The sequence below is a fragment of the Neopelma chrysocephalum genome, unplaced genomic scaffold, assembly GCF_003984885.1.
Source record: "Neopelma chrysocephalum unplaced genomic scaffold, ASM398488v2 Primary Assembly neopelma1_103b, whole genome shotgun sequence".
Classification (NCBI taxonomy): Eukaryota; Metazoa; Chordata; class Aves; order Passeriformes; family Pipridae; genus Neopelma; species Neopelma chrysocephalum.
In genome coordinates, this window is record NW_020897767.1 from 534,824 (window position 1) to 547,732 (window position 12,909).

Genomic DNA, 12,909 nt, shown 5'->3' on the forward strand with positions numbered 1-12,909 from the left:
CAGCACAGCCCTGCTCAGCACAGCCCTGCTCAGCACAGCCCTGCTCAGCACAGCACAGCTCAGCACAGCCCTGCTCAGCACTGCTCAGCACAGCCCTGCTCAGCACAGCTCTGCTCAGCACAGCTCTGCTCAGCACCACCCCAACAGCCACAGCAGCTGCTCCCAAAGGAGACCCAGGAAATCTCACCTCCAGCACACGCTGCACGTCCAGGATGGTGATAAAGCCCTTCTTCTCCTTGTCAAACATGTGGAACCGCTTCTTGTACCTGTGGGAGAAGGGTGTCCGTGGGGAACTGCACCGGGAGAGGGACAGGGGCTCGTTAACTCTGCTGCTTCACTCACCTCTCAATGTCTGAAGGCACCAGGCTGATTTCAGAGCGGTCTGTTAATTGATCTGTTTTTACTTTGTAGCCCATTTCATAATAGAGAAATTTTCTTGCAGTTTCAAGCTCTTCCTACAACAAAAACAAAACCAGAAAACCTGTGTATCTGAGGAATAGCAAGTTCTTATACAAGTATTTTTCATGTAGTATTTCTTATTTATTTATTATATTTTATTATTAGATTCTTCCATTTAACCAGGAGTTACCTAAGCTCCCAAAACTAAGCAGATGGCAGCTGAAAAGTATTTTAAAAGTTAAACTGAGGCACTTTTTAGCCTTGGAAAGAGGTATCAACTCTAGTAAAGACTTCTAATTTGTGTGTAAATGCTTTCAGGACCATCCCACACCTTCAGTCACAGATGGTGAGTGTGCCCATCACAGGAAAACACGGCCCTTTTTGGTCAGGCCTACAACACACCACTTCACTTCCAGCTCATATCTCAGTGTGATGTTTCACCCAACTGTCCAAAACCAGCAACAAAGTCAGGAGGCTCAACACCAGGCAGGTTCTTTATGGTTTAAACTAGTTTTCCCGATGGTAGTAAAATGACTTTATTACCTGAAAGTTCAGTGCAAGGTCTTCCCTGGCCAGGTTTTAATGAGTGATAAACCCCTGACATACATAAAGCAGCACAGAATTGAGTTCTCTCTACAGCAAAGGGTCCTTTTCCAGAACAAAGCCCAGGGGACACCCAGGCGATGCAGAGATGCCTCAGTGGCATTCCTGAGCTCCCACGAGCCATGGAAGGCTTTGGAATTCCTACAGGGGAGTGCAGGACTTGCCCATTTTTCTTCCTGCAGGTGAGGGTGGGAATGGTGCCCAGCTCCCCACCAAAGGTGCTGGCACTGGGGCTGTCCATGCAACCCTAACCACGTGCTCATTCCAAATTCCCTGCCTTGACAGCTTCCCATTTGCTGAGCTATTCTTAGGGAAGAAGTGGTGTAGCTTTGTTCAGCCTGGAAAAGGATTCTCTGAGCAAATCTCACGGGGTGAGGGTGAGGCACCTCTAACACAGCTGAACTCCTCTGGCTGTGATACACACACACCAACCCTCACACCCGGGACAGGCTGGGATCCCTTTCCTCAGGCATTCCTGCAGGCAGGCTCTGGGATCACAGCAGGTCCTCTGGCTCAAATGAGCCCCTTCAGAATGTCAATCCAGCTTCTGACCGGCTAAAAGGTTCCATGAACACTCCAAGGGAAACTCTGGAGTGGAAGTGCCAGCTGAGCATTCACAGGCTCTGTTTGCTTCCCACTGAAAGAGGTGCCAGGGCCCCGTCCCTCCTTTCCTGCTGTTGCTCCACCACACTCAGGACAGTGTTACAAGTGCAGCCTCCACTGTTCTGGGCACTTCTTTGTTTACAACAACAGCAACAAGTGCTGCTTGGGAGCTTCCTGATGTGGTAGCTCTGAAGGGGCAGGATTCCTGTCAGTGGGATATCCAGGTCTGTCCTCAACACCACAGACATCACTCCTCAAAAGACAGAGTGGACAAAAAGCGGTGACACAGACTACAAGACCCTCCTTTGCTGAGGCAGATCAGTTGAAAAGTGCCAGTAAACAAAATAATTGATAGGAATAGGACAGTAATGCCACGTCTGCTTTAATTTTTAAAGCTGGAGAATAACAGGATACAGATCTTCCCTTTCCCCTCCACCCCCTGGCCAATCCCAACTCATCTCACAGCTATTTGATAAAAGCCTTTACAACGAAATGCACCAAGTGACTCATTCTCTCAGGAATAAAACATCGCTTGTAGTTTTCTATTCAACCCACTCGGACCGTTAACATGGAAACTCCTTAAGCAAAACAAAGCTGAAAAAGGCCCTTTGTACCTTCTTCTTCTGCTCGCTCCAGTTGAGTTCTTTGCCCATGATGTCCACGATCCTGGGCAGGGCCTCCTCTGCCGCCTGCACGTTGAGGAAGGCCAGGCGGGTGCGGCGGGAGATCATGTCCACGGCGGTGCGGGCGTACTCCTTCACCCCATACACCACCTGCAGCAGCCAGCCACAGGGAAAAGCATGTGAGATGGACACGGGAATGTGAGATGGACACAGGAACGTGAGATGGACACGGGAACGTGAGATGGACACGGGAAGGGCGGGAATTGCATCCCAGAGCACACGGCTGGGCTGGCCGCGCGACAGGAGCTGTCGCAAACCAACACCCACCCAGCCAAGAGAAGGGTTCCCTTTTCCTTGGGACATTTTATAAAACTCACCCAGGATACATTTTTTATATACGAAATAAAAAAATGACATTATATAAATAGTTAATTATATGTAATAGTATGTGTGTATATAAATACATAAAAACAAAGCGGGCTCCAGGGAAGAGGAAAAATGGGACCAGAAAAAAACCTGGACCTTCCCAAAGGAAAGGGCTCAAGGAGATGTTTCACAGAGCCACGACCTGCTCTAGAACCTGCTCATGCCAAGTACAGACCCAAAGAACAGGAGGTTTTCCCACATACCTCAGCTTCGATGTAAGGGAATTCAGACACGAGACGTTTCCCAACAATTGGCCACCTCTTCCCTGTGACTTGGGCTATTTTGGCCACCTCAAAAGCCTTGTCCCCGTAGGTGGAAGCCAAGTGCTGAGCCACCTGTGGAGAGGAAAACACACCCAGTATACTCTGAAAGCATGAAATATGCAGTGTTCCTTGTCCATTCCCTCCTCAGCAATAACAAACAGGCTGCAGAGGGTGTCAGATTGTGACTGTGAGGGAGGAAAGTCTGTTGTGGGTGGGCTGGACCAGCACTGCCCCCCGTGTCTGTATCACTGGGTCTGAGGACACCCCAGCTCTTCTGCCATGGCTGATGTACAGCTTTGGGGGCTCCAAGGGAGACAGACCCCAACATTTTAGAGCAGGAAACAGCCAAGACTGGAAGGAAAGAAAAAGGGAAGATGAAGAACAACTACCAGAATTTATTCCTGTTCAAACCATCCTTGCCCCAGCCGGACAATAAGCTCTGATCAGGCTCACCAGACCTTTGCCCACGTTATGCTGGCGTTTGATTCAGGGAAAAACCAAACCCCTGCAACACCAAAACATCAGAGCAGCACCAGAACCACGGCTCACCTCGCTTTCAAGCCCGTAGTCTTGGACCAGCCTGATGTAGAGTGTGGGGCTCCAGTCGTGGCCCCCCTCCAGCCGCAGCCCCATGGTTTTACTGGACCCTGCCTTCAGGTTGTGCTCCTGGATGGCTGCATCGATGGTGTCCCGTGCCATGGCACGGTAGGTTGTCCACTTCCCCCCTGCGGGAACACACGTCCACCTCTTTATTTGGGAAGAGCAAGAAGAATATGAAGTTGCTACACGCTATATATAATTATATATGACAGGATTCTCGTCAGGCTTGCCCCACAGATCAGTGTGTAGCTGCAGGACCCGAGGGGTGATGAGGGGAGCCCTGGAAGCCCAGCCCAGCCCCTGAGGAGCCCCGGCAGGACCTGCGATGGTGACGAGGCCGCTGTCGCTGATGGTCACCACGTGGTTGCGCGAGATGGACTGCGTGTCCTTGGAGTTGGGGTCTGTCACCAGGGGCCGGATCCCGCTCCACGCTGCCAGCACGTCTCCTCTTCTCACTGCCCAGGGACCAGGCACAGTCAGCACAGAGCTGAGGGGGATTCAGCTCCCAAGGGCTGCACCCCACTGTGCCCAGCGACCTGCAAAGCTGGGGGAGACTCTCCAAAGCCAGGCAATAAGCTGGGCTGCAGAATTACAGAATCACCGAGGTTGGAAAAGACCTCCCAGACCGTGGAGTCCGACCTGTGACCGATCCCCACCTCGTCACCCTGAGCCTCCTTTTCTCCAGGCTAAACCCAGCACTGCTCCAATCAGGACTGGCAATAATCACCACCCCAAAGCAAAGTCAGACAGACAGGTCTGTTTGTCACACTGGTGAGAAACCCAACAGAACAGAGACATCCTGGGAACGGATCAACCCACAGAGATTCAGCTGTCACACACCCACCAGCCCATGAAAGCCCCAAGCCCAAAGACCAAACCCTAACAACACATCACCCCAGCACCGTGCCTCTCCCTGTCTGCCTGTGCTGACAGGACAGTCCTTACACCACATTTTAAAAGCCAAAATAAAGTTTGTGCCATGAGTGTAACATTTCCTTTTAGGACTCCCTAGCTTTTTCTCTAGCTGGTAGGTTATTTTTCCCAAGTTCTCCTCTTGACAAGTCATCTTTACCCGCAGCCTTCACCCTGAGTGCAGTTACTGATCTGCTTCACACCCAAGTCTTTGGAACATGTTTTTATTACAACTTTCAAATAAACGATAATTGAAAAATCACTAAAAGGGTGTAAAAAACATCCCCCAAAGAACACGGAATAGATTTCCAAAATCAATGGTGCTCTGCCAGCGTGTTTAACCTGCCAAAATGAAGTGTTAATCACAGGACTAGGATCCCGTGTTACGTTTCTAAACTAATGGAACTAGAGGAAGCAGCACGCGTGACGCTGTAATTAAGCAGCTGGAAGGTGTCCAAGCCTGTGGAAGTTGATAACCCTGGCACTGGCTCTGGCAGCACAGGCAGGGCTGTGGAGGGTTGATATGGGCAGAGCAGTTGTTATTTCAGTACCAGCCATCTATAAACATGGTAATTGCAGAGTGCCCAGGTGGGCTGGAGTCAGAGGGACTGAACACTGCGGGATGCACTGCTGGGAAATACCTGTGAATCCATGGAAAGCTCATCTCACTCCACCCCCTGCCATGGGCAGGGACACCTTCCACCAGCCCAGGTTGCTCCAAGCCCCGTCCAACCTGGCCTTGGACACTTCCAGGGATCCAGGGGCAGCCACAGCTTCTCTGGGCACCCTGTGCCAGGGCCTCCCCACCCTCCCAGGGAAGGATTCTTTCCTAATATCTAATCTGATCTCTGTCTTGTTCAAATTCCTAACTCCCTGCCTGGCCTCCTGCACTTCCAACAGCAACTGCTGCTCCAGACACTCAACAGGACCTTCCCTGGAGACTCTCTCATAACTTCACACAACATGGAGACATCAATTCTCCACTGCAGGAAACAAGGAATCCAGCATTTCCCATCTTCAGACAGCAAGTTTTCCTAAATCTAGGGATATTCCATTGTTCCTGACTGAGTGCTTTCCATTTTAATGCAGCTGCTGCAGCAGAAATACAGTGGTACAAATGCTGTAATTTAAATAAACCAAAGCCTCACTCCGAGGGAAAGACTGCCCAGGGCAGCCACCATCCCTGGGAGTGGTCAAAAAATGTGTGGATGGGGCACTTGAGGACATGGTTTAGTGGTGAACATGGTGGTGGTGCTGGGTTGATGATCTTTGCCAACCTTAACTATTCCATGATTCTGTGATTCTAAGGAAAGAAGCCCCTGTCCTTCAAACCAGCCCTGAGCCACAGCAGGCCAGCACCTTACAGCAGAGGTGCTGAAGGGAACAACCTCAGCTGCTGAAGGGAACAACTGTCACCAAGGAATTTTTAAACATTCTCCTTCTGGCCCATTTTACTTTCCCACCAAAACCGCCCCTGTAAGATATTTACCGACCAAGCAAAGTAAATGCTAGAATAAAATGCCTGGAAAAATGAAAACAGAAACAAGGGCATGGGAAAACTCTGAATGCCTTTTTCTTCCAGGTGAATTCTTTGCTGTACTTCCCCAGGCTGGAATGGGCAGACTCCTGAGCACCTTCCCAGGGGAAGGAGCCCTGCCAGGGTTACCTTCCACGTCGGCGCCCAGGTAGTTGCGCACTTCGCTGAGGATGAAGTTGATGTCCTCCTCCGTGGGGATGGGGTGGGAGGTGACATCCGTGGGGCTGTCCGTGGTCCCCGCAATCGTCATCTTCTCCCAGGGCAGGAAGAAGATCACCCTGCCATCGCTGGTGGCTGGGTCCAGCAGCCCCATGTTGTCAGGGCTGAAAGAAAGGAGGGACGTGGTTCGACACAGCCTGGGGTTCTGCACTCCTGGAACTCCAGGGAAATACTGGAACACAACCTTTGTTCTTAGGCCAAGTGATTTATTAAATAAATAATAGAGTTCACCTCTGGCCAAGACCTGCCTTTAAACGGCAGTCCCAGGAGTTCTGGGAAACAAGGCCCTTGGAAGAGATGCTCAGAAATTCCCACAATTTGGTTTCCTGAGCCAGTGAGCAGATCACAACCTTAAGGTGGAGCCATCAGGCCTTGGGCATCTCCCATCTCTGTTCACTCTGGAAAGCCTCGTGTGTTGGAACTTCAAATATGGACAGTCAGAAATTTTAAACCTGCAATGACTCGAAACTCCTCATGGAATGAACAACTGCTTTTAATCCCCAAAACAGGCAATCCTCTGCATTATGCCACAACAGGGAGAGGGAAGGCTGAGACAGAATGTTCACAGACTGAGTTGGGTTGGGAGGGACCTTAAAACTCATCTCATTCCACCCCCTGCCATGGGCAGGGACACCTTCCACCAGCCCAGGTTGCTCCAAGCCCTGTCCAACCTGGCCTTGGACACTTCCAGGGATCCAGGGGCAGCCACAGCTTCTCTGGGCAACCTGGGCCAGGGCCTCCCCACCCTCCCAGCCAGGAATTTCTCCCTAATCCCTAATCTATTCAAATGGAAGACAGAAGAACAGAACCCTGGTTCTGTTTTGATGTGTCTAAGTACGGAACAAGAAATAATAAAGATCAGATCTTATTAACCTGAGCTGTCAATTATTTGCACCCTGAACAGAGGGCACAATTAAAGACATACGAAATCCCCTCCAACCTGCCTTCCCCAGTACATGTGGAATGGGAGGGGCAGGGGGTGGCAAATGAGAGAGAAAGGAGAGAAAAGAGGAGAAATGAGGACATTTAAGGAGTCCTCCCAGTGACACTAAGCCTGAGTCTGTCACCACCTGCCACTTCAACAGGAAGGAACACCCACAGACTCCTGAGGGACTCGAGTGCTCCCAGTTCTGTGGCCCTGAGTGTGGAACTGTGCTTTGAGGAAAAAAGGCAAAAGAGACACCAATGATGCTGCTACTCAGAGATTTTTCATTATTCTGCCAGTGCAGAACGGAATTGTTCAGTACAAGGAAGAAAATTTGTAGTTCTTCGGACAGGAATTTATGTATCAGTGGTTTCTGGTATAATGTAAAATAAAATTCACAGGTACAAACCCAGCCACCTCCTCGTGGCTTATTAAAAAGCTCTGCTTGTATTTCAGAAAATAAGAGGCTTTTATAAACATTTAAAGGTAAACAGCTTTTATAGAGAAAAAACATTATACTGCCCCTTTCTTCGTTTGTTTTTATTTTAAGGGTAGATGCTGACTTTCATTTCAGGTGCTGCAAGTCCTTATATAAACACCTGTAGTGTCCAGGGGGCTCCAGGCTGTGCACCCACCCCTGGGAGCTGGGGAGGGATATGGGGATTTAGGTGGCAATTAGGAACTTGAGAGGGGAATCATTCAATGGGCTCAAACAATTCCTAACACGGTATCTGAAGGCAAAGACCTGCTTGGGTGAGAACTACCTATTCAAGCTGAATCAATGAATATTCCATTTTGAGGAGGCCTAAACTGATTACTGAAGGGAAGTTTGCAATATATGGCAAGGCTGGAAGAGAAGCTGAGAATTTCATACCTAGCATGTATATTAGAACCTTTTTTAGCTGATATTTAAAGACAGCTTAGGCCTACAGAGGGAGAGGTACAATCTAATAGGGGAAGTCAACACAGTTTGGGAAAGGTAAATCACCTCAGACAAATGATTACTTTTTAAAATGAAAAAGCTGTTGATTTAGAGACAGAGGAAATCAGAGATTTAATATACAGTATCAGAATTCAGAAACTTTATAGACATTTTCTTTAAAGTATGTGGGGTTTTTTATGCAATTTCATAAAAAGTGTTAAAAATAAGGATGAGAAACAAGCAGAGACTTCAAACTATGTTTTCCCACAGCACCTCTGGACTGAAGTGTTTTTTAGATTGCAAAGCAAGTGCTGAGAAAGGATGCAAGCCTTCCCTGTGCCAATTATTTACTGAATTACTGATACCAGCTTTCCTGGGAAGCTCTCTCTCCATGCCCATCGCCGGGCTCGTTCCAGCTTATTTAAATAACTGAAGAGCCACCCAAACAAATGCAAAATAAGGTGTTTTGCATCAAAAAGCAGCATCTTAACACCCAAATACTGGCCTTTGGGAAGCCCGTGGAGTCACACCAGGGATACCTGTGAAACAACAGGGCTTTCTATGGCAGGAATTCCTGTGATTCCAAAATGGATGGGAGAAGGAGGTATGAGCCATGTCAGCCACGCTGAGATTCCTCTTCAAAGGCTGCTAAAATGGGCAAGGCCAGTATTGCAAACTGTAATGTGAAGCATTAAAGCAAGGCATTGACACACAGAAATGTGGAGGGAAATGGTCTGGGAGATACAGGGAAGGTCTTGGCTCCATGTTGATCTCCAGCTGAAGAACCATTTGACCAAAGCACCACAAATGCACTTAAAGAACAAAAAGTGACCTTCCACAGAGCAGAACTGAGGTGCAACAGATGAGTTTACCTGGAGTCTGGAATGCAGAGCAGAGAGGAAAACTCGAGAAAGACTGAAAACGTCTGAAATTGGTCAGAAGGGAGAGGAAAAAGCCTTGTATTCACAGACACATTCCAGGCTGGAAACCTAATTAATGAGGGGAGGAATTCTGGGACTGTTAATGAAGAACATCAATGAGCAAAAAACCCACGGGAAGTGAATGCATTAGGTTAACATTAGTTTTACAAAATCTTAACTATGTTTATAACTGAAAACCTCTAAATTTTAACCAAAAAAAAATCATTTTTGTGACTGTGGGCCAAAATTCTGTAAAATATTCACCACAGGGCACAAAACATTCACCACAGGGCACGTGGACAGGGTGAAATGCCAACCTTCCTGTGCTGAGGAGTGTCCCCTGGCACCAGGAGAAGACCTGATACAACCAAGATTAGATCCCACGAGTATTTTCTGTTCAGCAGACAGTTCCCTGCTTTCAGCTCTCACACCCCAAGGAAATTCAGTGCAGTTTTATCTAATCAGCTGTGCTGTGGAGGCAGCGTGTGGGCAGATACTATTTTCCAAGGAAAGTAATGCCCACATGCTGACATCCACCGGGGAACACGGAGAACAAGAATTCTCCACATTTCCAATTAAAATTATTGGGTTATTACAGAATAAATAAATGCAGATCAAGCCATCTTCTACTTTGAATTTACAAAGTGAGTCCAAGTTTTAAAGCTTTCCATGTTTTTCCGTAGGGCCATAAAGCCACGTCCTCCTCCTAGCATATGAGGAAACTGGGATTACAGCCCATTTCTTCACATTTTTAGTACTTTAAAGCAGCTATCAGGTCATTTTCCCATTTCTCATGGGGAAAGATACAAAAAAACCCAGAACAGAATGCAGGGGTGATTTTACACCAGGCCAAAAATGCCTCAATTTTAGTCTGTGGTCATGTGCTGTTAGGACAGCTCCAGCAGAACACCCTGTTGTGCCCTGGAAGGCTGAATTCCCATTCCAAGGAGCACGATGGTGCTGGGGAAGGCATTACTGTGAGGGCTCTGTATCAACAGAACTGGGCTAAGTCCATAAAGCAGAATTTCCATTAGGATGCTAATGACTTCAGGAACCAAAGGTAATATTTGAGTTCCAACTGACAGGGCTGACTCGGGAGAAGGGGATTTGGCTTTGCACAGCAAATAGGGAGGGAAGCAGGAGACTGCAGGGAGCAGAGTGCCAGGGGAACCTCTCCTGGAACGGGGGTGGCCAAGGGGGGCACATCCTGACCACCAAAACCCCCACAGACTGGGGCTGGAGCCTGTGGCCACAGCAGTGCCAGAATTTAACTGTGTTACTCTGAACTAATTCTTTTGGGTGACACTAATATTACTTATTATTACTTATCATACTGCCCATTATACTATTTATTCTGTACTTCCGCACTCCTGTTTACACTGAGCAGGTGGCAGAGTCACTGCACAGGGAGTTTCACATTTAAAGGCAGGGGGTGGAATGAGATGATCTCTAAGGTCCCCTCCAACCCAAACTATGCTGTGATTCCATGATTTAACAGGACAAGAGATCCTGTATGAAGATGCAGCCTCGCTGGGAGGTTTTCCTAAGGAGGTGACCAGGCAGGCAGCACACTCAGCTCAAAGGCATTATTGAAATAGGTGCTTTCACCAGTCTGGTGATGCTCTGCCTAAACACCTTCTGCTTCAGCAGGAGTCCTGCCTTGGGGAGCTTTAACTAAGAACTAAAAGACTTCAGTGTTTTCTGAATAGATGAAATTGTTCTTCTCGTCGGCACAGCGCCAGAACCCTCTTTAAAAAACACAAACAAAAATCAAAATCAAGCTGCGCGTTCAGAAGTGCTGTAAAACCCACCAGTGCCTCTCCGGGAGCTTATTTATTCCCCAGCAGAGACTGTTACAAATGGTGTCACAAACGGAGCAGCCCCGAGCCCCGATACCTGTAATAACCAGGCATCACGATGTGCACTCCTGCGCTGGGCTGACAGATGTTGGGCACCTCCTCATCATCCATTTTGCGCACGGAGTCTGTGAAAGGTCCCGTGGCATTGATAACACACTTGGCTTTGACATCAAACTCCTTCCCTGTGAAAGAAAACAGTATCAATCACAGACACCATTTGTTTCCTGCTCGCTGATGCTCTCTGTTGTTAATCTCTCTATGAACTCACCCTACTGTAAAGTGTACCCTGCGTGGCTGAACACAACAGCTGGGGTGGGCTCTAAAAATTAACTAAGGGCTCACCCAACACCAGATTTGAAGGAGAATGTTTTAGAATGGAATTCCAGCTTATCTGTGAGGGCAGACAAGGTGGAAGTTGCTCAGCTGAAATCTGCCTCTCAAGAAAAAAAGATTTCAGTCTCACCCCACAGACTCAGTAAATGGGATTATTACAGTACAGCACGGAGCCTTTGACAATGTCATCTTTCCTTGACAGAAGGGTTTGGATGTAAAGTTCAGTCTGCCCTGCCAAAACACTGGGATTTGAGTGAGAAACGTGACAGAAGCTAAAGCTGAGTGACACTAATGGCAGGGCCCGGGAAGACGGCTCCTCTGTGGTTCATGGATGTTCAGAGGGAGCAGCGGGGCCGCGTTATCCCGCGGTTCCTCTCCCGAGGGGCTCCTCGTGCCCTGCCCGTGCAGCCCCGGGGGAGTTGGGGGTCCCACTCACCGGTCAGGACGTCCCTGCAGCGCACCCCGCACACTCGGAGCTTCCCGCTGGCAGGGTCGGTGCTCTTGAGCAGGCTCCTCACCTCGGCGTAGTTGGCGGTGGCGGCGCCGTAGCGCGCGGCCGTCAGCGCGATGGCCAGGTTCATGCGCGCGTCGTTGTGCTGCCCTGCGGGGAGGCACCCGGGGACACCCGTCACCCACCCGTCACCCACGGCCCATCCGTCACGCCCGGGCCTGTCACATCCCCTCACATCCCGTCGCCCCCACAGGGCTGTTCGGGCACGGCCCCTTGCCAGTGTGTCCGGCCGCGCGCCCCGAGGGCCTCCAGCATCCCACACCACACACCCCACTCAAATGGAACACTCCTGCCCCTTCCCCTCCATTCAGGAGCAGACAAACCACTCTTTCCTCTCCCTTTTCCCTTGTAATCCTGCCGTAACTCTGCACTTGTATCCGAGAATCCTTTTGACAATCCAGCTGCTATTAAGCAACAATTCTGATTACCAAGTGAACACCCGACACCCAAAACATCCTTTCACAGACTGTGTCAAATTTAACTGGTTTTTTCTTGTATATTCCTTTTAACTTCCCAACATACAACATAAAAGCACCCAAAAGAGAGAAATAAGTGGACAAGAATTAATGAAGGATTCTTAACATATATCATTAAAGATTTATTACTGAAATTCCCTCGTTAAAGAAAACCAAGAGAGAGGCAGAGGGACCATGAGGGAAGATGATTAATTACTCTGAAATACTGGCTTCACCTGAGACTTTTCCTATTTATTATTGCACTGAAGTTGGAGGCCTAGATGCTGGCTGGAAAGAATTACTATACATTGAAGGGGCCAGGCTCTGTGTGTCCTGAATAATTAATTTCCAAGCAGGCTAAACTTCCCGAGGTATGGTTCACTTCCCCACCTGTTCAGACCACTCCTATCACAGATGATACTGATAAAGTGATAAATTTGTAATAGATACTGTAGTTGATTTATGTTGCCAGCATCCCCAATGTTTAGTATAAATGGTTTATGTAAAGTTTGGTCCTTCGGATTCTGCCTGCACCATCTCCAACCCCCGTGCAAATCATCTGTTCCCAGCTAAAAGGGCAAAGTTATAAAGATGGGATCAATGGCCTCGCAGGCGCCGCCTCCCCTCCCCAAAGCCCTCACTCCAACCCAGCCCGGGCCCTGCAGCACAATCTGTCTTCAGCTACGAGAAAAAAAGTTACACCGAGCGTACAGAAACGGCAGCATGATAAAGCACCGATGAAGAAACAAACAGTAACTCCAATTCCACTCAGCAAACAATGCCCGGAATCAGCTGCAAA

The 12,909-nt window shown here is 48.7% G+C and overlaps 1 protein-coding gene across 2 annotated transcripts in view; it reads right to left on the bottom strand.

The window, feature by feature from the left end:
• Window positions 1-12,909, bottom strand: part of GPD2 (glycerol-3-phosphate dehydrogenase 2) — a 48,018-nt gene that overhangs the window by 4,744 nt on the left and 30,365 nt on the right. For both annotated transcript variants that reach the window (XM_027695843.1, XM_027695844.1), the window contains exons 7-15: window positions 11,581-11,745; window positions 10,849-10,993; window positions 6,096-6,289; window positions 3,838-3,972; window positions 3,467-3,642; window positions 2,858-2,989; window positions 2,220-2,378; window positions 343-455; window positions 188-266 (exon numbers count right to left, since the gene is read on the bottom strand). In XM_027695843.1, coding sequence (XP_027551644.1) covers window positions 188-266; window positions 343-455; window positions 2,220-2,378; window positions 2,858-2,989; window positions 3,467-3,642; window positions 3,838-3,972; window positions 6,096-6,289; window positions 10,849-10,993; window positions 11,581-11,745 — 1,298 coding nt within the window. The remainder of the gene's footprint in view (window positions 1-187; window positions 267-342; window positions 456-2,219; window positions 2,379-2,857; window positions 2,990-3,466; window positions 3,643-3,837; window positions 3,973-6,095; window positions 6,290-10,848; window positions 10,994-11,580; window positions 11,746-12,909) is intronic.